At 38.9% G+C, this 24,532-nt stretch overlaps 1 protein-coding gene and 1 pseudogene across 4 annotated transcripts in view; both read right to left on the reverse strand.

Moving 5' to 3' along the window:
- Positions 1-233: 233 nt before the first annotated feature.
- The window catches only part of LOC146462760 (uncharacterized), a 121,632-nt gene continuing 97,333 nt past the window's right edge, over positions 234-24,532 (reverse strand). For all 4 annotated transcript variants that reach the window (XM_085085230.1, XM_085085233.1, XM_085085229.1 and 1 more), the window contains exons 22-23: positions 1,287-2,532; positions 234-481 (exon numbers count right to left, since the gene is read on the reverse strand). In XM_085085230.1, coding sequence (XP_084941356.1) covers positions 297-481; positions 1,287-2,532 — 1,431 coding nt within the window. In that variant the 3' untranslated portion in view covers positions 234-296. The remainder of the gene's footprint in view (positions 482-1,286; positions 2,533-24,532) is intronic.
- On the reverse strand, positions 9,308-11,507 carry LOC146462761 (uncharacterized; annotated as a pseudogene).

The following is a 24,532-nucleotide window of genomic DNA, read 5'->3' on the forward strand; positions in this document are numbered from 1 at the left end:
AGTGTCTGAAAATCAACAAACCGTCATGAAAATGAGCTTCTCTTACTTGTTGTTTGTTCACGATTTAGCGTACGTGTGTATATCGAGCTACCCCAAACTTGACTCGAACTTGACTGTCTTTCTTCTCTTCTTTTGGACTTTCTCCTGATAACTCTCAATCATTTCATGTACAGTCATGTAGTTTACGTAACTCCGTGGACCAGTCCAGGGAAAAGGTAGTCGAAGGAGCAGACTTAAATACAACTAAAACCCAACCTATGGGCTAATACGTGGAGCGATGATAACTAAATTTATATCTAAAAGAAATCAAGCTTCATACCCTTAGGGTCAAAAGAGGTTCCTGAAATGCTTGGCTTTCCTTTCGCTTCTTCATCAAGATGATGTCGTTCCTGTGAAGGACCTTTATCTGGTGTGACTGCAGCTGACGTCGGTTCAGCAGGGGACTCTTCCCCTGGAGTTTTAACAGTGGTGCTGGAGGGGCCTGTAAAAAAATAAACACTCTCATTCAATATTTTGGGTTCATCTCTAAAACCCTTTATTCCCTAACAGTGATCAGCATCAAATTGCTCCTTCTAATGTCAATTCTTATTTAACCAGTGAGTTCATAAGAATTACAGATATGATCACCCAAGGTTAATTTTCTTGATATTTTAATAACTTCTACCCAGTACTTTGAGAAGAAAAGTATCGGGACAAGATAAGAGAATTCGTTCTTTGATATAAGGGGTTAAAGGCTTAAAAAATTAATGGAGCCATGAAAGAATAAGATTTTAAACTTAACAATTGGGCAATAATACTATCAGCTAGAAATAGATAGAGATGGTGCCCATTGAAAACTTGAAAATAATGAGCGAGCAAATTCTCTTGTAGATGGACAGTATTAAGGCAGCAAAGACTAGAGTTCAAATCAATGATGGTCACATTTATCAAGTCTACCACCTTATCACACATTCCAACTTTGCATGGTATTTGAAACTTTAAGTCTCAAGAATTAATGCCATAAAAAACTAAAACATATCCAAAGTTCTATTACTATTATTACGATCTTGATAAACAACCAGTCTTTCAGAATTGTATTAGTTAATAGCTTTCATTGTCATTTTAACAGTCACACAATGGGATTTCTTTAACAGACTGAAAGGTTAGAACCAACTGATACAGGACAATAAATTTTCCTCTTGGAGTTAACAGCGTTTATAATTATAACTACAGGGTGTCTGTTACTCTGCCTAAATTTGCAGTTACTTTTGGAATGGAAACGATGAAAACGAAGTAAGAGCTCATACCTGGAACCATTCTGCACATTATTTCCACAAAGGCTTCACGTTGTTCCTTCCAACTGTACTTGTTGTCATAAGAAGCTCTCAGTAATTTGATCTCTTCAAGCCGCACTGCATGACTGGCACGAACACTTTCAATTGCCTCTGCCCACTTTGTCGGGTCATCTGAATAAACTATCCATGATTTTCCATAAGGAATGTTCTCTAATGCTCTAGCAAATCCAGACTTGCTACCAACAAGAATGGGTAAACCAGCTGACAGGGCTTCAAGGGCAACAAGATTAAATCCCTCTGATCTGGATGGCATAATGGCAAGATGAACCTCATTCAGTAAGTCTTTCATCTTTTCTCTGTTTTGAACAAACTTTCTGACAGTCAGTTGTTCCTCTGGGACATCACGTTGGAGAAGTTTTTCTCTTACCTGTTCCTGTTTTCCTTCAGAAGCACCAACGAAGATGAGATGATAAGGTTTACTCTTCAGCCAGGGATCAGAAAATGCTTCAACAGCGATATTATATCTCTTGAGCTGAAAGTCTTCATCATCACCACGACCACATAACAATACTTTAAGCTCGCCACTCTCATTAGGAGCTTGTTTTAAGTCCCCAAATTCCCTCTCAAAAATATCTGGCGTGACAGTGAAAATATCCTGATTCTCCTTGCATCGTCGTAGATAGGAAGAATAAAAATCTTCTAGTCTCGGTCCAACAGGCACAACCAGATCAGCCATTTTACAGAGATCAACTTCAACCTGATGTTTCTTTTCACACTTTGAAATCAGATCAGAAAAGCTTTTGTACCTACTAAGGTCTCCTGGAGCAGCATGCACCACTTGAACGCATTTGCAATTGGAAAAGTGGGCAGAATCTTTTATGATTTGTACTTGCCGGCCAAGCTTCACACCATGGCCAACAACAATGTCCATTCTGTGATCTTTTGGTGGGAAGCTCAACCAGTCAAGAAGTTCATAGCCTGGGCGTTTCTTTGCATCAACAACAGTAACTCCATAACTTTGAGCCTCTCTTTTGTCTTCATCTTTACAAGTTCCCTCTGGGACCAGGAGAGAGACTTCAACTTTAGGGTGTTGTGCCAAATGAATTGCAAGCTCTCTATTTAGTGTGGACAAACCACCAGCTGATGAGGACCACCTGCTACTAAGAAGAGCAACCTTCAGTGTTTCCCTGGTGGAAACATGACCTTTTTGTCCGAGTGGATCTTGTGACGTGATTTCAATGCTGATCTCAGGACGAAGCTGCAAAACAAAAACCAAGAGGATAACATATAGCCCTCCTTGATCAGCTAACATAGAGTTGTAACAGTAACATTGTTTCATATCAAAGTAGAGTCAAAGCGAGTCAAAAAGTAAATACAATGGATTCGTGAAATGCAGAAAACATGCAATGAGAAGCTGGGGGTCACAAGTACCAGTGTACCTTATAAAAATTAACGAACTGGTGTAATTACAGTGTCCTCCTTAAGTCTTTAAGGCGCAGTTTGTTTAGATTAAAAGTTCACTTAGCATTACCACCTGACCTCAGATAAATAACAGTCCAAAACAAACAGATTCACAGGGTGAGCTGAAAAAATATCAGATTCAGCATATTGCAATGTGAACATAACATACTGTATACGCGAGAGGGATTTTTCTCGCATTAATTCATAGCTTAATTTATGAATTTTTTTACACTGCAATATGTTTTTCTCTAATTAATTCATAACTTTCTATATTTTTTACACGGAAAGAAATATAGGAGGGAGATAACATGGGTGGTGTTTAATCACTGGCTTTATTCCGTAGTGTATGGTCAATCTACGCATGGTTAAACCACTTTTTTTTTGCTTTCTTTTTTTTTTATTACAAATAATTACAGAAAATTGACACATACAACAAAAGCCTTACAGACAAAAGAGGCGTTTACAGGACAAATAAAATAAAATAAAGTCAAAAAAAAAAATTATCAGTAGCTAAACAGTTTTCTACAGCCGTTTTCTTTACAAAGTTTGGTGGCAGTGGTGGATAATAACATTCACGTCAGATAATAATAAGGACAGTTTGGTAGCTACCTCAATGTACTAGGGAATGGGGACTAAGCTTAGAAGGGTGTGACCCTAATTTTTTTTTCTTGATTTCTAATTAATATTGAGGAAAGGGAAGAGAGGCTCCCATTTCTTTTGATTTGCTCTTGATTTATAAGACTCAATGTGAAATTGTCATTTGAGGACCAGAAGAAAGCTTTTTAAAACTGGGATCTTATTGTTTACCCTGCAACACCATATGAAGTACCTTGCTAAAAGAAAGCACAAATTCAATTGAAGGGCGGAAACGGAGTTGTCAGACCTCAGACCTAAAAAAATGGCTACATCTTTTGAATAGTTTCTTGGCATTAACTTAAACTACTCTAGCCTTTCAACCAAATTATCCCAAAAAAGAGAGACCTTTGGACAGAGCCAAAATAGGTGGGCTAGGTTTTCTGAGGAGCCACTACAGAAAGAGCAATTCTGGTCTTCTTTAATACCAATTTTGGTTAGAAAAACGTTTGTGGGTAGGATACGGTGAAGAAACCTGTACTGGAAGTTTACAAGTTTTGCGCTTTTGGTACACTTAGCTGCTAGCCCATAAGCGGCTTTCCAATCGGGAGTCCAATTTTCGTCAGAGGGAAAACTGTTGTTCCATTTCAGTTGGCTTTTCACTGGTGAGGTGCTTTTGGTGGAAAGAAGTTTCTTATACACTAACCTGTTACCCTTGTCACTTTTAAGAAATGTATGGAGGAAAGAGTCGGGTGTTATTGTGTCACCAGTTTCCTTAGGAAAATGAGCATTGTAATGGTAACGAAGGGCTGATACAAGGCCAAAGTACTTCAATGGCTTTACTTGTATTTTGTGAGTGTTAATAAACTCATCGAAAGAGAGAAAGTTGTGCGAGTCCCTCATTAGATGAGCTATCTTGGTAATTCCATGAAGAGAGAGTTGTTTATTGAAAGCCGGTTTGTCTTCAATCCTAATTAGCGAATTGTGCCATATAGGTTGCTCATCAAGATATTTTTTAATCCAGTTAGTCTTAAGTGACTTGTTAAACAGCGTTATGTCGACCATTTTTAAACCTTCTTTGTCGTAGTCGTTTATCATCACGCTTTGTTTGATCTTTTCTCCTTTATTATTCCAGAGAAAACTGTAGAAAAGGTCATTTATCTCACTTATGATTCTGTGGTTTGTTACGAGTGGAGCTAAGATATACGTAAGCTGTGATGTGGCTAAGCTTTTGATAACTAGGATTTTACCATGTAGAGTTAATCGTCGATATTTCCAGCAGCTAAGTATGTTTCTGATCTTGTCCACTTTTTCTCGAAAGTTTAGGTTTAGCATGATATTGTGATTAGTGGAGATCCAAACACCAAGCACTTTGACTTTATTTTCAGGCCATCTAAAATTTCTCTCTGGAAAGAGTTTTTTATTCTTTCCCGCCATTGATCCAATCCATAAGGCTTCGGTCTTAGTGTTGTTAAGTCTGAGACCAGACACACTGCCAAACCTTTCAAGTGTATCAAGAGTGGCAGATAAAGAATTTCTAGTTCCATTAAGGATAAATGTTGTGTTGTCTGCATACTGACTTATTTTAATTTCTGTATTGTTAACAGAGATTCCTTTAATTCTATCGTTGGATCTTATTACTTTAGCTAAGATCTCCGCCGAAAGTATGAAGAGATATGGAGAGAGAGAGGGCATCCTTGCCTAACCCCCCTTGGTAATTCAAAGAAACTGCTTGACCACCCATTATTCAGAACACAGCTTTTAATGTTTTTGTAAAAAGTTTTAAACCAATGTATTAAAGAGGGTCCAAAACCAAAGTATTGGAGTGTCACTCGATAAAAGGCCATTCCAGCGAGTCGAAGGCCTTTTCGAAATCTATAAAAAGTAGTAGACCTGGTATATTTTTTTCTGAAGCATACTTGATAATACAATCTATCAGCCGTATGTTTTCTCCGATGAATCTTCCTTTAAGAAAACCAGTTTGATCGTTGTTAATAAGTCTTGGAATAACAGTCTTTATCCGGTTTGCTATGGCTTTTGCAGCTATTTCGTAATCACAGTTCAGAAGAGTTAGTGGGTGCCAATTTTTTAAAAAGTATGATTCGGAATCTTTCTTTGGTATAAGTTTAATAATACCTCGTCTCTGTGTGATTGAGAGCATTCCTGAGTCGTAAGCATAGTTGAAAGCACTGATTAAAAAAGGGGACAGGTCTTTCCAAAATATTTTGTAAAAATCAGCAGGGAGGCCATCCGTTCCAGGAGTTTTGTTGGGTTCCACGTTTTTTAAAGCCTCTAGACACTCTTTTTCCGTTAATAGGCCCTCACAGCTTGCTGATTCATTGTCGTTCAGGACAGTTTCATTCTCGGGCTCGAAAAAGTTGTTTTCTGGTAGTTTTTGGTTTATGCCTGATGAATAAAGCTCTGAAAAGTAAGTTTCGCACTCAGTAAGGATGTCTTTATCTAAGGTGACAAATTCATGTTCACTAATTTTAAGCTGACTTATTGTGCTGAGTCTAAAATGCCTTTTCTCAAGGTTAAGAAAATATTTGGTGGTTTTTTCGCCCTCGTTGTACCATTTAGCTTTACACCTTAAAATTGCGCCTTGGGTGCGCCATCAGATTATCTCCTCTAATTCACTTTTGCAAGATTCACGTTGCTCTGTTAAGTTCATTTTCTGAGGTGCGCTGGCTGGAAGATCTTCAAGTTCTCTTTCCAGTAAGGCGATTCACTCTTCTAGTTCGAGTTCTTTATGTATAATGTTACGTTTTTTGGCCGCTGCGAAGCTAAGAGATTTTTTCTCAGACTTTAAGTTTAATCATGTCCCAAAGTAGGGCAGGGTTCATCGTTTCATTGTTTTCGTATTCTTGTTTCGTTTGTCTGATGGTCCGTTTTATCAAGTCGATGTAATCAGCGTCCACTAAGAGCGATGTATTAAGAGCGGCTGCCTGTAAGAATCAAGAACTGCATTTCAGTGACCCCTTGGTCGAATTTCTGATATTTCGCCTGAAGATATCCTTGGATTAACTATTTTCGAAAATCATATTTTAAAGTTCCAAGGTATTTTATTTTTTGAGAAAATTGCGAGAGTTTGAAATGCGGCCTAGGTGCGGTCACGGGCCGATGAAAACCGCAAAAATTTAGGTCAAAGGACGAAGCCCCGTTCACGATGTAAAATAACGCAATGAACTTGAAACTTTACACAAACCTAGACCAATCATCTCACCAGAACATTAATACAATAAACATTCCAAACTCGCTGGCTGCTTTCTAAAGCATGCAGATTTGTGTATGCTACTCAAAATGGCCTCGAAACTAATGCCTATTTTCATTAAAATAAAAGTGTTTCTGGTATGTCATTTTCTCTAAATTAAATCTCATATCTCGAAAGACGAAGAAAAGAACTTTATTTGTTCCAAGTTTCAAGCTCTGATTCAAACTCTTTCCCCCTCAAGGGAGATCGAATATGCGTGCGATACTTGCGGCTCGCAAGCACGTCACGAATTATGAGATCAGAACCAATTCACAAACACTTGACATCTGGAGCCCGTGAATGTTTCCAAACATCACATATTGGGCCCTAAAACTTATCAGACTGACTGAAGACAGTCATTCAATGTTTTTCGATCCCAGATTTCTTTCCTATTCTGCTCTAAAATAATATAGTTATTCCGGTCAATTAGCCTACGCAACAAGTGCAACAAATTTGCATACCATTTAGATGATGCAGGAAAAAGTAGTGCAAATCAAACTTTACAGCTCCGTTATCTTTTTAAATGAAGCGATCGATCAGTAAAATGGAGAAAAACGTGTGACTTTGTTCCTGCCGTGTTGTTTTGAGTGTTCGTTTTTAGCAGCGACGGCTCAAATCAATGAGCCAGTGTGACACTGAACAACTGTAACTCGATATTCACTTCGCTGATGTGAGTAACGCGCACGTGATCCAGGCATTTCAGTATGAAATCCTGCGCGTACAGGGCGCTTAGCTTTTAGAAACTGTAAATAGTGAAAATTACTGCTTGTGGGCCAAGCTACGACTACCCTGGTGATGAAAACCTTGTCAAGCTAAAAGACTGTACAAGAGATGCAAGAGCCCATCTTCTCAGTTTTGGTTGTTGTTGTTGTTTTTTTTTTTCGCGAAAAAAATTCAAGTATTATTGTCATTTCATTTTTTAGCTAACAGTTATACAGACCCTGGAACGTCGATTTTTTTCGCGAAAAAAAAAAACCCCATAACCACCATCCTCACAATTAAAAATATGACATCTGTATATTTGAGAGCATAGAAGTGAATTCCCCACCGACCTACCCCCTCCCCCCTAGCTATAAGCGTCAATAATATTGTGTTTATTGTTTACTTTCCTAAATCGTTTTCTCGCTGCTCCAACCAGTTTTTTTCAACTCCGTGAAAAATGAAAAATTGGAAAATGTATAGGCGAAATACGGCCCTCACCTGCACGTGCTAGTAATAAGGTAGTTACAGCCCTCACCCGCTTGCGCTAGTAATAAGTTAGTTTTCGTGGCCATCATCAGACAGACCAAGGCTGGCAAGATTCCTATCTTCTCGGAAATTGAAAGAAACTGGCAGGAACAACGAGAAAACTGGTTTAGGAAAGTAAACAATAACCACAATTGGCGCTTATCGCCAGGGGGGATGGGAATGGGGGTGGGGGAGGTCGGGTTGGTCGGTTGGGAATTCACTACTCTGATACCCTCAAAGTTACAAATTTTATATTTCTAAGTGTGGGGATGGTGGTTATGGATAGATTTTTTTTTTGCAAAAAATCAACCTTCCTGGATCTGCATTACTGTAAGTCAAAAAAACAAAAACTGACACTAATACTTGAACGTCAAGTTTTTTTGCGGAAAAAAAAAAGCTGGACAAGGTTATCATCACCAAGGAAGTCACAGCTTGGCCCACAAGAAGTACTTTTCTAAAAGCACCCTGAACGCGCAAGTGCCTGGCCAGGATCACGTGTGCATTACCCACATCAACGAAGTTAATATCGAGTGACAGTTGTTTTTTCACACTGGCTTATTGATTTGAGCCGTCGCTGCTAAAAACGAACACTCAAAACAACACGGCAGGAACAAAGTCACGCGTTTTTCTCCATTTTACTGATCGATCGCTTCATTTAAGAAGATAAAGGAGCTGTAAAGTTTGATTTGCACTACTTTTTCCTGCGACATCGAAATGGTATGCAAATTTGTTGCACATGTTTCGTAGGCTAATTGACCGAAATAATTATATTAATTTAGAGCAGAATAGGAAAGAAATCTGGGATCGAAAAACATTGAATGACTATCTTCAGTCAGTCTGATAAGTTTTAGGGCCCAATATGTGATGTTTGGAAACATTCACGGGCTCCAGATGTCAAGTGTTTGTGAATTGGTTCTGATCTCATAATTCGTGACGTGAATTGTGAGCCGCAAGTATCGCCACATATTCGATCTTCCTTGAGTGGGAAAGAGTTTGAATCAGAGCTTGAAACTTGGAACAAATAAAGTTCTTTTCTTCGTCTTTCGAGATATGAGATTTAATTTAGAGAAAATGACATACCAGAAACACTTTTATTTTAATGAAAATAGGCATTAGTTTTGAGGCCATTTTGAGTAGCGTACACAAATCTGCATGCTTTAGAAAGCAGCCAGCGAGTTTGGAATGTTTGTTGTATTAATGTTCTTGTCAGATGGTTGGTCTAGGTTTGTGTAAAGTTTCAAGTTCATTGAGTTATTTTACATCGTGAACGGGGCTTCGTCCTTTGACCTAAATTTTCGCGGTTTTCATCGGCCCGTGACCGCACCTAGGCCGTATTTCAAACTCTCGCAATTTTCTCAAAAAATAAAATACCTTGGAGCTTTAAAATATGATTTTCGAAAACAGTTAATCCAAGGGTATCTTCAGGCGAAATATCAGAAATTCGACCAAGGGGTCGCTGAAATGCAGTTCTCGATTCTTACAGGCAGCCGCTCTTAAGTTTCCAGAACCCACGTCCCCTAGGGTTTTAGTGTAAGGAGATATTTATTGTAATCAAGGAATGGTCTGTTTTAAAGCCTGGAAGGATATCTGCTGAACTGACGATGTTCAAAAGACTTTGACTTACAAGGAAGAAATCGAGTCTACAATGAATCTCAGGTCGTGATTGACGCCACGTATACCTAATGGCTTCTGGATTTAAGATTCTCCAAGCGTCTACAAGGTCAAGATTTTCGCATATGTCACAGACAGTATTTTTAGCGTTCTGGTGTGTTTTTGCAAGGCCACCTTGTTTATCCTTCTCTATATCTAGGACAAGGTTGAAGTCCCCTCCCAGCATGATTTCGTTACCTTGAAAGTCTAAGAGGTGATCAGACAAAGCTTTAAAAAAAGTTGGATCGTCTTCATTTGGGGCATATATGTTCGCTGAAGTTATAATTTTTCTATTGGATTTAAATTCACAAATTATATAGCGGCCCGAAATATTGATATAAGATTTCATGATTTGGAGGTCAAAGTTGTTGTTGAAAAGGATACCTACACCTGCCTTGTTGCTTGAAAAAGTGCTCAAAAGGCTTTTGTAGCCCCATTCAGCGGCCCAAAGGTGTGACATTTCTTCCGAACAATGCGTTTCTTGTAACAGATAAATGGCAAATTTCTTTGATCTCAGCCAATTAAAAACGTCTCTTCTTTTGGCGCTATTCCCTAGGCCCCGTACATTGAGAGAAGCTACCGTAATTACATTGTTATCAATTTTTGTATTGAGATAAAACTGTCGAAATGTAGTGATCCACTAAGTTGCTCGATTGTTTGATGATAATAGTGTTTTGTTGTACGGCTGTAATTTCCATTGCAGTAGTAAAAATGAATTTTAAAGAGCTAGCCAGTTGGTTGTACGCGGTAAGAATATGACAAATTATATATATGGCTTGCGCTCAATGTCTGATATATGTTTGCACGGAGTCTAAATAAAAAACCAACGGAATAACATCAAAACAAAAAACGAAGACTATGACAAAAACATTCAGAGCGCGTAAAATTACGCTTAAACAGATAAACAAACAACTAATTAAAGTAGAAGAAGTGGAAAAACAAAAACAGAAAAAAATATATAGAAAGTACATAAAATCCCTTAATCGGTTTGAGTTGTAAGTGGCAAGCGGGCACTGAAAAGTTGTTGGGCAGCTAGACCGCCCGCCTCAAAAAAAAAAAAAATTTTAGAGATAACTAAAGAACAACACAGTTACTCATCATTCTGTGGCATCCAGTGGTTTTCCGCAAGGCCAGAAGTCACCATTGATATACAGCTTATCCGGCTGGCTTCTGCTAAAAGAAGCTCTCATGCCATTTCGTCGTGCCTCCTTAAATACTGCCATCTGATCCTTTCTGCGCTTGATGATTTCCTGAGGAAGATCGCGGAACATCTGGAAGTTGCTCCCCTCAAGGCGCCGTCCCAAGGCGAATATTTCTTCTACATCTTTGAAACGAAGGAACCTGGCAATGATAGGTCGCGCATCTGTATAATTATTTCTTCGGCTAAGACGGTGTACTGTTGGATTTCGACAGTGTGGGCGTTTCGACAACCAAGTTCTTTTTCCAGGAACTTTCTAAGGATTTCTTCGGAGTCTTCTTCGCGTTCTTCTCGAATGTTAAAGAATTTAATGTTCTCGCGCCTGGAGTAAGATTCGAGGTACAGATTCTTTGATATGAGATCGTTTATTTGGTTGCTAAGCAGCCTTTCTCTCTCCAGCATTGAAGTAATTCTTTCATTCTGCTCGTCAAGCTTTTTCGATAAATCTTCCTTGTATTTTTTGCATTTGTCACCGTTGAACCTGCATGATTTCTGGAGTTCGGCGATATCTTTCTATTGCTTGAAAATCTTCCAGTTTCGCAGTTCTGACTTTCAAATTCGCTAAGTTAGTCTCAATATTTTTAACGGAGCATTCAATAGTATCCAGTTTGCTCAGCCTAGCGAGAATAGACTTCAGTTGCTCTCCAATAGCCTCTATTTTGTTGAGGGCCTCCATAGTTTAGTCTTTCGCTTCGGGATCTCGGTTGCACGTGTCTTCCACTTCTTTAAGCTTTTTTGAATCAGGTGAAGCAGAAGGTTCGTCACTAGAACTTACAGAAGATCTGTTTCTGCGTTTTCGTATGTAGTTGGATAGAGTTTCAGCCATGTGTTGCTTCAAAAACAGCTTCGAGGGCGGACGGCTGGTAGCGAGCTCCTTACTCCGCCATCACTCGATGCAACACCTCTAATTAGGTAGAATTTTGGTTTCTGGTTAAACCACTTTTGGCGGGTAGCAAACAGCAACCACTTCAAGAAAAATTATATTCTACTGCAACTACAGTGCAGGCCAGAATTAAGCGAACCAAAACATACGCGTATAACGCGTCTGCTGCGGACGCCTATACAGGTCTAAAAATCTGCAGATGCGCGTCTAGTCAGATGCATTAGTATGTATGAGCTAGCTCATTGTTTTCGTATTGTTGATCTTTCATTGTTCTTTTGAATTGCCTGGGAAAAGCCTTTCAGATGGGTTTGACAAAGTATGACTACACTTGCCGACTTTCTTGTAGAACCGGCTCAGCGCAAGAACAACTCCATGTTGTTGAGTGCATAGAAGAAACTTAAAAAAAAAAAAACTTGCCCAGAGGCTTACTGTATTTTGCGAAACGAAAAGAAATGATGAATAAATCTGTAGAATTGAAGATATCAAGACTGCAACAGTCAGACTTCTGTGAGTGACAAGCTAAAAGAGGAATAAAATGCCGGAAGTGCAGAGTTTCTAAATTTAAAGATCTGTACTTTGCGAAACGAGCTCTGCGTAGACCGTGAAAGCCGATTTAACTTTTTTGTTTATATTTCTAAACGCCATTCTTATTTATTCCTTGCCACAATGATGATTCGGTAGGTAGTTCGAGAATTGTACAGTATTTGTAGGTAAATCATATGGAATAAACAAGTAGCTATTATTTTAGAAACGTCAAGACCTTGGGGCAAATGCTCCAACAATGCAAGTTATAAGTAATCTCGTGACCACGTTACTCGCTTTCATCACATATTCACTACTGATCATGTTTGAAAGTCTTGGAATCCTGGCACACTATGCTTACTCCAAATGTGGGCTATAACACTTGCTCATTCTGAGGACAACAAAGCATTACTGTCAGAGTATGAAGGATTCTTTTTAACGAAAATATTTTGGTGGATTTATGCCCTTTTTCCTTTGTCTTCCTTTCTCACATTATTTCTATATCTTTCTTTATTCAACTTTGCTCATCAAAGATTGCAAATCAGGCGTCAGTGAAGGCTTTTCTTTTGAATTCGTCATAGCTAAGAACGTTTTTAGTTTTACCATTAAATATTTATCTTTTTGCCTTTAGAGCTTTTGAGTGTCAAGTTTTGAGTTTAGAAAATTTATGAGGTGTAACCAGTAAGGATTTTTGAAAGATTCGTAAACAAATGTGACAAAAATTGGAAGTTCTTTGGGCCTCTTTTCTCATTTGTATTGTATGTATATTGGCTTCTTTTAAATTTGTTAGACTCTTGCAGGTTCCAGCCAAACAAGCCTCACGTTAATCTCTTTTACAAAGCTCAATATATAAATTATAACCATACCGAGTGAGTACTAGTAACCTGAGAACTATATCTCAGCCATTCAGTTGTATTCAAAAGAAAAAGTTAAAACGATGGGCAGTCGTGGTAGTCAATCATTGCGCGTGCAGTGCAGCTCTGTAGTGTGACCCCCACTATTTTTGCCTTTCTTTCACTTTCTCCTGTTTTTAATAATGTTACTTAAGGTGCAAGTTTTGTCGATAAATAAATAAATAATTAATTAATTTAAATAAATGTCCATTGTTTTCACGGTTTAGTGGGTGATGGACATTCCTGCATTCCTCCAGTTGTCTGGTTCACTCAACCCAGTCTTAAGGGCCCATTAAAGTATCTTTTGATGCCGTTGCTAGGGAAAAATCAATTTGCTATAACTCTGCACGTGTATGTTTCAATTAGACCAAATTTGGGCAATAGCCATAGGGGGCAAATATGGTCCAGTTCATGACGTCATTGGACCACGCCCAATGTCACGTGACCAGAAACAGAAAAATGCATTTTAACTAAATGGCTTAAACCTTTTTTCCGCATTTTCTGTACAATAACAATTCAAAAGCCGTTTTGAAGAAATTCAAGCATGCGTTTTGGTTTTTAATGAAAATTTAAAAAATGAGACTGGAAATTGTGCTTCTTTGACCACTCTTTTGCGCACATTTTTTTGTTTTTCATTTTGTCGCAAAACCCATGCTTGAATTCCGAGAAAATATGATGTTCTTTCAAATTGTTTTTAAATCCAGCAACTACCATTATCTCCCGAGGAGAAAAGTTCTTTTTTCGCGGCACCAGAAGTGATGAGCGAATTTTCAGCCGCCTGGTGCCTAAGCATTGTTGGCCAGGCTGCTCCACAGCTTGCCCCTTCCCAGTTAGCACCTTGGCCATGCTTTGTTCGGTGTGAGTACGCAATAATTTTGCCAGTCTTCGCATCGTGGACGGTAGCTGAGCTGTTATTCGAATAGTGGCCGCGAATCAGATAAAAGCCGTCGAACTGGATGTGCAATGATGACTTATCTCCACGTCGAATTGCTTCAGTTCTTGCTTCTTGCACGCTCGCGTCGGCGATCCTTTTTACGAACGGTGCAATCCATTCAATAATATGGATCCACTGAGTGGAACTGATCGTGATCCAGACCGAGAGTCCCAAGAATTTTGTGGTGTGATTTTTGAAATATTGCCCATTGACAAGGAATGAAAGAGCAACGAGATTACGTATTGCAGATCTTGGACGAGTTGTGGCTTTAACGACAGGAATGCTACTCTTCAAGTTGACTTTTTTGATTTTCCCACATAAACTACACTCGAACTCGAACTCTTCAACTGTGTTTTGTTTTACCGTGTTTTGTTTTTCACAGTCACTCAGTGTTGTAGATTACTTAAACTACTGTTAACTAGGTTCTCAAGCGAGGTTGATGTTGTAAGGAGAAGTTGTCCATCACAAGTTTCGAGCTTACCATTATCAGTCAGGTTTTCTATCGAGTGGTTAGCATTTTTGATGTAAGAATGAAATTCTTGAGCTAGAGCTGCTTTCAAGGATAATTTACAAGCCTACTTGCTCACCGTCTGCTGCTCCATGCTGTCTTGGGAGGGTGGTTGCAATTTAGTGGCCTCGATAGCTTCGTTTATTTGTGTTATATCTAAACAGTGGAGTTTCTCAGGTTCGGAAGGACAGTTCACGAACACAGGTTCACAGGGTCGCACAGTTTTATCGCAAAAGACGTCAGGGAGTTTCGGAGCGGTCAAAAAGGGCCGCCGACACAGAGTTTTCTTTGAAGTTTGCAGGTGATGATAGCGCAATATTAATTTCAGTTTGTGTCTCCGTATCTTTGAGATTTTGATTCCCAACCTGACACTGGAAGTCTTGTACTGTGATCTTTTTGAGATTTCCCCATCAACATGCAGCCATCGCTGCGGCTTTCTGTTTACGTCCGTACGTAGATGACATTTTCAAGCAAAACACTCAAGTTTCAAAAATAAAGGCATGACTCACATGTTGTAACCGTAAAGCAGTAAATTAATCAATAGAAATGTAAACGAAAAGTTTTTCTTGTGTTTGTTGCAACGAAGTAAAAAAAGAGGTAAAGACGACTTGAATCGGCGACAGGCCGGCGCCGAAAAAAGCGCGCAAAAAAATTTTTTTGGCTGACCGGAAGTGAAATTGCACTTGGGTAACAACCGTGTAGCTTAGCAACGAGATGCTCTAATGGGCCCTTAAGAGCGGCTGCCTGTAAGAATCGAGAACTGCATTTCAGCGGCCACTTGGTCGAATTTCTGATATTTCGCCTGAAGATACCCTTGGATTAACTATTTTCGAAAATCATATTTTAAAGCTCCAAGGTATTTTATTTTTTGAGAAAATTGCGAGAGTTTGAAATGCGGCCTAGGTGCGGTCACGGGCCGATGAAAACTGCGAAATTTTAGGGCAAAGGACGAAGCCCCGTTCACGGTGTAAAATAACCCAATGAACTTGAAACTTTGCACAAACCTAGACCAACCATCTCACAAGAACATTAATACAATAAACATTCCAAACTCGCTGGCTGCTTTCTAAAGCATGCAGATTTGTATATGCTACTCAAAATGGCCTCGAAACTAATGCCTATTTTCATTAAAATAAAAGTGTTTCTGGTATGTCATTTTCTCTAAATTAAATCTCACATCTCAAAAGACGAAGAAAAGAACCTTATTCCTTCCAAGTTTCAAGCTCTGATTCAAACTCTTTCCCACTCAAGGAAGATTGAATATGCGTGCGATACTTGCGGCTCGCAATCACGTCACAAATTATGAGATCCGAGAACTGATTCACAAACACTTGACATCTGGAGCCCATGAATGTTTCCAAACATCACACATTGGGCCCTTAAACTAATCAGACTGACTGAAGACAGCCATTCAATGTTTCTCAATCCCAGATTTCTTTCCTATTCTGCTCTAAAATAATATAGTTATTCCGGTCAATTAGCCTACGAAACATGCACAACAAATTTGCATACCATTTCGATGTCACAGGAAAAAGTAGTGCAAATCAAACTTAACAGCTCCTTTATCTTCTTAAATGAAGCAGTCGATCAGTAAAATGGAGAAAAAACGTGTGACTTTGTTCCTGCCGTGTTGTTTTGAGTGTTCGTTTTTAGCAGCGACGGCTCAAATCAATAAGCCAGTGTGACACTGAACAACTGTAACTCGATATTCACTTCAAGGATGTGGGTAACGTGCACGTGATCCTGGCCAGGCACTTGCGCGTTCAGGGCGCTTTTAGAAAAGTAATGCTTGTGGGCCAAGCTATGACTACCCTAGTGATGATGACCTTGTCAAGCATAAAGACTGTACAAGAGATCTGAGAGCCCACCTTTCCAGCTTTGTTTTTTTTTTCCTCGAAAAAACTCGACGTTCAAGTATTAGTGTCAGTTTTTGGTTTTTTGACTTACAGAAATACAGATCCTGGAACGTCCATTTTTTTTGCAAAAAAAATCTATCCATAACCACCATCCCGACAATCTAAAATATAAAATTTGTAACTTTGAGGATATCAGAGTAGTGAATAACCCACCGACCAACCCGACCTCCCCCACCCCCATCCCCATATCCCCCCTGGCGATAAGAGTCAATTGTGGTTATTGTTTACTTTCCTAAATCGGTTGTCTCGTTGTTCCTGCCAGTTTCTTTCAATTTCCGAGAAGACAGGAATCTTGCCAGCCTTGGTGTGTCTGGTGATGGCCACGAAAACTAACTTATTACTAGCGCAAGCGTGTGAGGGCCGTAACTACCTTATTACTAGCACGTGCGGGTGAGGGCCGTATTTCGCCTATACATTTTCCAATTTCAGATTTCTTTTATTATTTTTTTCACAGAGTTGAAAAAAAGTGGCAGGAGCAGCGAGAAAAGGGTCTACAAAAGTAAACAATAACCACAATGTTATTGGCGCTATAGCTAAGGGGGAGGGGGAGGTCGGGTTGGTGGTCGGTGGGAAATTCTTTACTATGCTCTCAAATATACTGATTTCATATTTTTAATTGTGAGGATGGTGGTTATGGGTGTTGTTGTTGTTTTTTTTTTTCGCGAAAAGATCGACGTTCCATGGTCTGTATAACTGTAAGTTAAAAAACGATATCACACCAATACTTGAATTTTTTTCGCAAAAAAAAAAAACCAAACAAACAAAGCTGGCACAATGGGCTCTCGCATCTCTTGTACAGTCTTTTAGCTTGACAAGTTTTCATCACCAGGGTAGTCGTAGCTTGGCCCACAAGCTGTACTTTTCACTATTTACAGTTTCTAAAAGCGCCCTGGCCAGGATCACGTGCGCGTTACTCGCATCAGTTGTTCAGAGTCACACTGGCTTGCAGATTTGAGCCCCCGTTTGAGCCATCGCTGCTAAAAAACGAACACTCAAAATAACTCGACAGGAAGAAAGTCACACGTTTTACTCCATTTTACTGATAGACTGCTTCATTTAAGAAGATAAAGGAGCTGTTAAGTTTGATTTGCACTACTTTTTCCTGCGACATCGAAATGGTATGCAAATTTGTTGCGCATGTTTCATAGGCTAATTGACCGGAATAACTATATTATTTTAGAGCAGAATAGGAAAGAAATCTGGGATCGAAAAACATTGAATGGCTGTCTTCAGTCAGTCTGATTAGTTTTAGGGCCCAATATGTGATGTTTGGAAACATTTACGGGCTCCAGTTGTCAAGTGTTTGTGAATCGGTTCTGATCTCATAATTCGTGACGTGAATTGCGAGCCGCAAGTATCGCACGCATATTCAATCTTCCTTGAGTGGGAAAGAGTTTGAATCAGAGCTTGAAACTTGGAAGGAATAAAGTTCTTTTCTTCATCTTTCGAGATATGGGATTTAATTTAGAGAAAATGACATACCAGAAACACTTTTATTTTAATGAAAATAGGCATTAGTTTCGAGGCCATTTTGAGTAGCGTATACAAATCTGCATGCTTTAGAAAGCAGCCAGCGAGTTTGGAATGTTTATTGTATTAATGTTCTTGTGAGATGGTTGGTCTAGGTTTGTGCAAAGTTTCAAGTTCATTGGGTTATTTTACACCGTGAACGGGGCTTCGTCCTTTGCCCTAAAATTTCGCGGTTTTCATCGGCCCGTGACCGCACCTAGGCCGCATTTCAAACTCTCGCAATTTTCTCAAAAAATAAAACACCTTGGAACTTTAAAATATGATTTTCGAAAATAGTTAATCCAAGGGTATCTTCAGGCGAAATATCAGAAATTTGACCAAGTGGTCGCTGAAATGCAGTTCTCGATTCTTACAGGCAGCCGCTCTTAATGAGCTTACAGTACTGTAATGAGTCTTAAGAGCACATGTTGCCAAAAATCAAACATTTTTGAAATATCGTGGCAACAGCTCAAAAATCAATTCGGCCCATTTTCTCAAGTTCGGTAGACCTTAATGTGCAACAAGTGACTGCATACTTTGTTTAGTTAAATATCGATTCATTTTCGAGAAAATCTATAATAACCGAATTCTCTGAAAATGCCGCTTTTTGAGTGTAAAATTTAGGGTGATTTACGGAGCTTGGTGTTACAAAATAAAACACTCCAGAGAAATAAAATCTATCCTATCTCGGGAAAGATGTCGAAATGTATGTTGCAAGCAATTTGAGGAATTTTTAATCGTTTACTTTTAAAATCTAATTACATTTGTCCGACTTACTTTTTTCAAGATGAAAAGATGGCCAAAACTAACCTATTATTTAACAATGTGGTACCGAACGTAATTAACTGAAAATCTGGATTTCTTAACGGAAAGAGTTGGTCTTTTACGTCACAAAAGGATTTTTTGGGGTAAGGATTCAGTGCGATGAAATCGAATTTTAAAGTTATATAAATAGCGCTGTTTCAACTGATCCGGTGAATTACCTCAACTGTACACATACAGGAGCAACTTAAATTCTTTCGCTGTTTACGCTCATTTAAAATCTAATTTAGCATACAAACTCCTGTATGTTTACAAATCAAAGAAAAAAACTACAGTCCTACAATTGCCATTTCCTTCGTGATAAAATCGAACCAACCTGAAGGATCACTTCCCACGATATGGCGGCACTGTACCATTGTTGTTTACTTCCTCACGTTTTTGATGCGAGCATGCATTCTCTGTTTTCATTTTTCTCAAAAATGGCTTTCAAGCGTCTTTCGTAAATCGTCTTTGCTGAAACATCAGTGTTGAACAGAACAGCGAACAAAAAAAGGACAAAAAGTCCTTTAAATTATTAATTAAAAACACATGAGTTTCCGTGTTTCTTGCCTGAATTTTGAAACACAGCTAATTAATTCAGAGCAAGTCCAACTGAAATTTACAAGCAGCGGAAAATGTAAAAATTGGAACATGGAACAAATACTAGGCGGACCACAGGTCGAGCTTTTGTATTTAAAATATCAATGATAAGAAAAAAAAAGACAGAAAAGTAGAAGTAATCAAAAGAAGCGAAAAAGGCAATAAAACATTAAATAGGATCACTACAGAAAAAATCACTACTTCACAGCACTGCTACCGTGGAACCGGTAAAAACGATAAAATCATTTTTATTGTTTTTTTTTGGGAGTTTTAAGCATCCTGTTTAACGTTTTTGAAATAATCAAATTTTAAGTCAAAGTCGAGAGGGTGATCTGAACTTTAAGACTTCCGTCAGTTTTGTTTGTTTCTAAAGTAGCTGGTTTAGTGAAACGTTTGTAAACACCGCGAACTGCGCGTCTTATTGCGTGAATATGGAGGTGTGTTGCTCTTTTAAGTCTCTCGTAGGAGGAATTTGTGGATTTGACACGAGAGACAGGAAAAAAGAAACACAAATCATCCCTTTGCTGGCGAAAGCGATCTGTTTTTCTGTCCAGAGGAGGGATGCATTAAATCCTCAACAATTCTTATCATTGAAAAAACATTTGGACTGTGGCATACACAAGTATGCCCTGGAACATGAAACACTGTTACGACAAGGCAATGGCCATGTACACCACAAAACTGGAGCATGATGCTGGTGTCCTTCCAGAAATTGGTGACAAAGGTGCACATATCAGGGGTGTAGCGACCATATATGCACGTACACACGTGCATACCTCGAAAATCTAAAAAAAGAATATTCTATTTATTTATTTGACTTCTTTATTTATTTACTTATAGATTTTTTGGAGAAAAGCGACTTATACACATGCAAGAGTTTTCTCTTATCATTGCTTCTATTTTACGAAAAGAAAACTGTGAATATTGCACTATTCATTTTAATATGAGAGTTCAAAACCCAGTCATCACAACGGTGATGGTCGAGACACTTCTGTCAATCTGAGCTGCCGAACGCAGTTTTAGCGGCATGAAGAGATTGAAAACCCCTCTTCGAAGCACTGTGAGTGAGGAGAGGCTGTCCTCTTTAGCAATACTTCACATACACAAGTACACAAATGTGGACATTGACAATCTAGTTTCCTAAAAACAAACATGTGACGGGAAAAAAACTTGTCAAAATTAGCGAAAAAAGGAACAAGAGCCACGCCCACAAAAGGAGAATTGAGGCGCACCCTGTCACGTTTATAATTTCTAGCAGGAAGTCTCCATCCCAGCATGCAATGGTGATTTATGATTAGTTTATGGGCAATATGTCGTTCTGGTGACAATACGCATTAAACTGCTTGAACTCTTTTACTTTAAAGTGAAGTCTAAATATAAGCAAATATAAAGTTGAATTACGTTTTCTTTCTTTCTGTTTCCCGCTATAAACCTCCGGGAAACCTAAATAAAACCTAGCTATAAGTTACGGCACCTCATTAATTCTTTAGTGTCTTGGCCATAGTTGGATCACCAACGAATGGTGGGTTTGGCTAACTGTTTTCAGAGATTGAAGTTAATTCAGTAAACAATTTACGTAAAGCGGTAAATTTGCATGGCCGGTACTCGATTCTGCTCCATCGCTGGCGCAATAGTTACTTTATCGGCTCCTCTCATTCACGCTTTTTTGAATAGCATTTAACGCAAGAGCGTGTTATCGAATATCAGTAGGTAAGATGAGTTTGACCTTACTTTTTGGCAAAATGTGTGTATTGGCCTTTCTGACCGCGCGCAAAACAATGATCTAGTTTCTAGGACTGCCAAGGCTCGGATGCTCTGTGCTTTGGGGATCGAACAATTCGAGTGATTGATGGCTGTGATTAGCATTTTATTCCAAGACTTCTGGTCAGGTGTGATATGTTAGAGTGATTATCAACACTGAGATGCTCAATTTAAAGGGGAAGTATCACGGTGTTTTTGGTATCTTTTGTTAAAAATGATGAAATAAGACCGTCTATCAGCTACCAAATAATTCTAAAATGATGAGAGAAAAGAAATCAACTCAGTTCTTGAAAGGAACAACTCGTGATCTGTTCTAGCGCATTTTAGAAAAAAAACAAGATGCCCGGCTAATGGCATTACACAGAATGCTTAATGTAGCCCCAATTATCCCCCATTGTATGTTATGCAGATATTTAAAAACTATCCTCCCTTGGCAATTGAAATAATTGTCTGAATGGTTTTATTCAGATATATTGCGTGATACTTATTGCTTTGTTACTAGAAATCATACCAGAAATAATTCTGCAATAACGTCATGACCCCGCTGAACTGGTCTGGCCTCCTCTAGCTCTAATCCTTCGCTTTGATTATTTGATCTGTTTTTGAAAGCGGAGTTTCTTCGCTGTGAACTCTCCCAATTTCCACCGTTTCAACTGTCGAGTACTACCTAGAAGTTATTATTTTGATTTACCGCTTGAAAAAGGTTTGTTTTGTCTCTGAAAACGGCAGATCAGAGTCTTAAACTCATACATGTGGCTGCCATTGAACAAAAACAACTTTTCGACATGATGACTTGCTTTGACGTCACACAGGTAGAGATAAGTGGGTCCCCTCCCTCGTGATATACGCGCCGATAATAGATTTTGATTGGGCTGTTTTTGTTCAAGACAATCAGAACAATTAATCCCTTCTGGGAGAGGGTAGAATTTAAACAAGGTTAATGAATAAATCAAATAATGATTTGACGTCACATAGAAAGGGATGAGTGGGTCCCCTCTCTCGTGATATGTGCCCGAATAATAGAATTTGATTGGGCCGCTTTTGTTGAAGACAATCAGAACAATACATCTCTACTAGGGGAAGGCATATTTTAATGCATAAATTAATGTGGCGATTTCTGATTACGACGAAGAAAAAAAAAAAAGATACCCGACCGTAACCTAGACACGGCCTGCCCTGCGGGCATTCCGAGTAAAAATGTGAGAACTTGAAAAACATTAGCCTAAAATTTTTCAAGTTTCAATCCATTCCGACCTAGTCTGTCGCTGGCGAGAGGCACTAATCGACAGTTTTTTTGCACTGGGGTGATAATTTACAACAAAACTAGACAATTATTTAATGTTTCTGCTGACAGACAAACATTTTTGGGTTTTGAAATGACAGCAAATTTGCGTGATACTTCCCCTTTAAGTTAAATTGAAATATAGCTAGTTTTAAATGCCTGGCTACAAGGGGTGAGGGTTAAAAATGGCTACCCTTAGCCTAGGAACTTCCGGCCCGAATCCCGGAAGTATTAATTTGTCACGCAACGATTGAGCCTGTTTCTTTTGCTTACTTTGTTGACGAATCAAACTTGCTGAGAAAGCCCAGGTCCGTCCACGGGGAAAATGTAAGTGGATGTATATATTATTAAAAGGTGAAAGACTTTAATTATAGTTCACGATCAAGGAATTCAACAGACCGTTTGATTTCATGGGCAACGTTGGAAATTGCTTCGGCTTGCTGAAATTGAGACGGATTATTTGCCTTCAAATAAACTCCAAGAAGGCTGAAACGGATGTTTGAGATAAATGGCTTGTTGTTCGCTTTTGGTTTGCTGCTCACTTTAAAACTGGGTTTAATGGAAAGGCTTACGAAAATCACTTTTAAAAATCACTTTTAAAAGCTACTCGTTTCTCGAAAACAACATCGGGAAATTTTCCGATCTAAACATCACATCGGCATTTAAAAACAAACATGACACTTGACAAATTGTAGTGTATTTAATTTGGTATCGAACGATGATACAGCAGTACTACAGCCTTCATCTTTGATTTTTACAACATAAAGGTAACTTTTTATGTCAAATTAGCTTAAGGTTAAACGTAATCATCGAAACATTAATAGTTGCGTGCATTCAGGTGACGTCACAGGATCAGTTGAAATGGTGCAATTTATCCAAATTCAAAATTTGATTTCATCGCACTGAATCATTTCCCCTTAAAGTCCTTCGGAGATCTACAAGAACAACTCTTCGGCTCTCAAAATCAAAACTTTGAGGCATTCTATTCAGTACCACATGCTGAAATAATAGGATATTTTTGACCCATTTTACATCTTGATAAAAGTAGGTCGGACAAATTTATTCACATTGTGAAAGTAAATTGTCGAGAAATGTTGAAATTGCTTGTAATATACATTTTGGTATCACTGTACAAAATTTGATGGGTTTTATTTCTCTAAAGTGTTTTATTTCGTTGCGCGAAGCTTCATAAATCGCCCCAAAATACAAGCTCAAGAAGCGGCATTTTCACAGAATTTGATTATTATCGATTTTCTCGAAAATGAATTGATATCTAGCTAAACAAACTATGCACTGATTTGTTTTACATTGAGGTCTACCTAACTTGAGAATATGGGCCGAATTGATTTTGAGCTGTTGCCACCAAATGTTTGACCGATGGTAACATTTGCTCTTAATGAGCTTACAGTACTGTAGTACTGATGTACTCAGACGATAAGCTCACCAACTCGTCAATGCAGGAACCACTAAAAGAAGGACGTGAAGAGGAGAGACCCTGGGAACGAGGGTGCTGCTCATGGTGTAAAAATGGACAAAAATGTAGTGCTACCTGCTGAGACTCGGAACTTAGGTCCTTCCATCTTGGGTCTGATCCCTGATCTGGTTCAGCATGTTCAGAGGACAAACTACTGTCACTTGCTAATTCTATGTCAGCCGATCTTGCATCTGCATCTCCCTGATCTGACTCTGCTTGTTTTAAGGACGTTAAGCCAGAACCACTTGCAACCCCTGAGTCACGCCAAATTTTATCTGCTTCCTGATGTTGTTTGCTTTGTTGAGGTATGGGGATTGTACTGACCACAGCCCTTAGTTCTATAAAGAATCAAGACAAAAGTTGGACGTTCAGTTGATTACACTATTCTCAGTGTCTCTTTCAGCTGCTGAATGAATTAACAAGATGATTTTCGAGCAGATTAATGCAAACTTTGAGGATTGTGCTAATGAAATACAATACATTGCATTTATGCTGTACTGTACGCTGCTTACATTTTTTAGCCACTCCCCTCGAGATTGAGCTAATTGAATTACTTGTGATCATGATCCCTAACCTGGGATCAGGTTCACCCGCTCCTTGCCCGCCTCCCGCCTTCCCTCGCCAGAAAAGGCTTTTTTTCGCTAAAATGTAAGTGTCTAAGCTTTGTATCCGATAAAATGAACCTGATTAATTTTCCCTGGTTGTTTTTAATTAACAACAGTTCAATGTATTTCTGGCTGCCTGTGCAGACCAGGTGATCTGGTGACGTAACTCGGGGGACTGGGGAGAGAAATTTTAATGCCGTATCCCACAACC

The sequence above is a fragment of the Pavona decussata genome, unplaced genomic scaffold (assembly GCF_977016875.1).
Source record: "Pavona decussata unplaced genomic scaffold, jaPavDecu1.1 SCAFFOLD_185, whole genome shotgun sequence".
Lineage (NCBI taxonomy): Eukaryota > Metazoa > Cnidaria > Anthozoa > Scleractinia > Agariciidae > Pavona > Pavona decussata.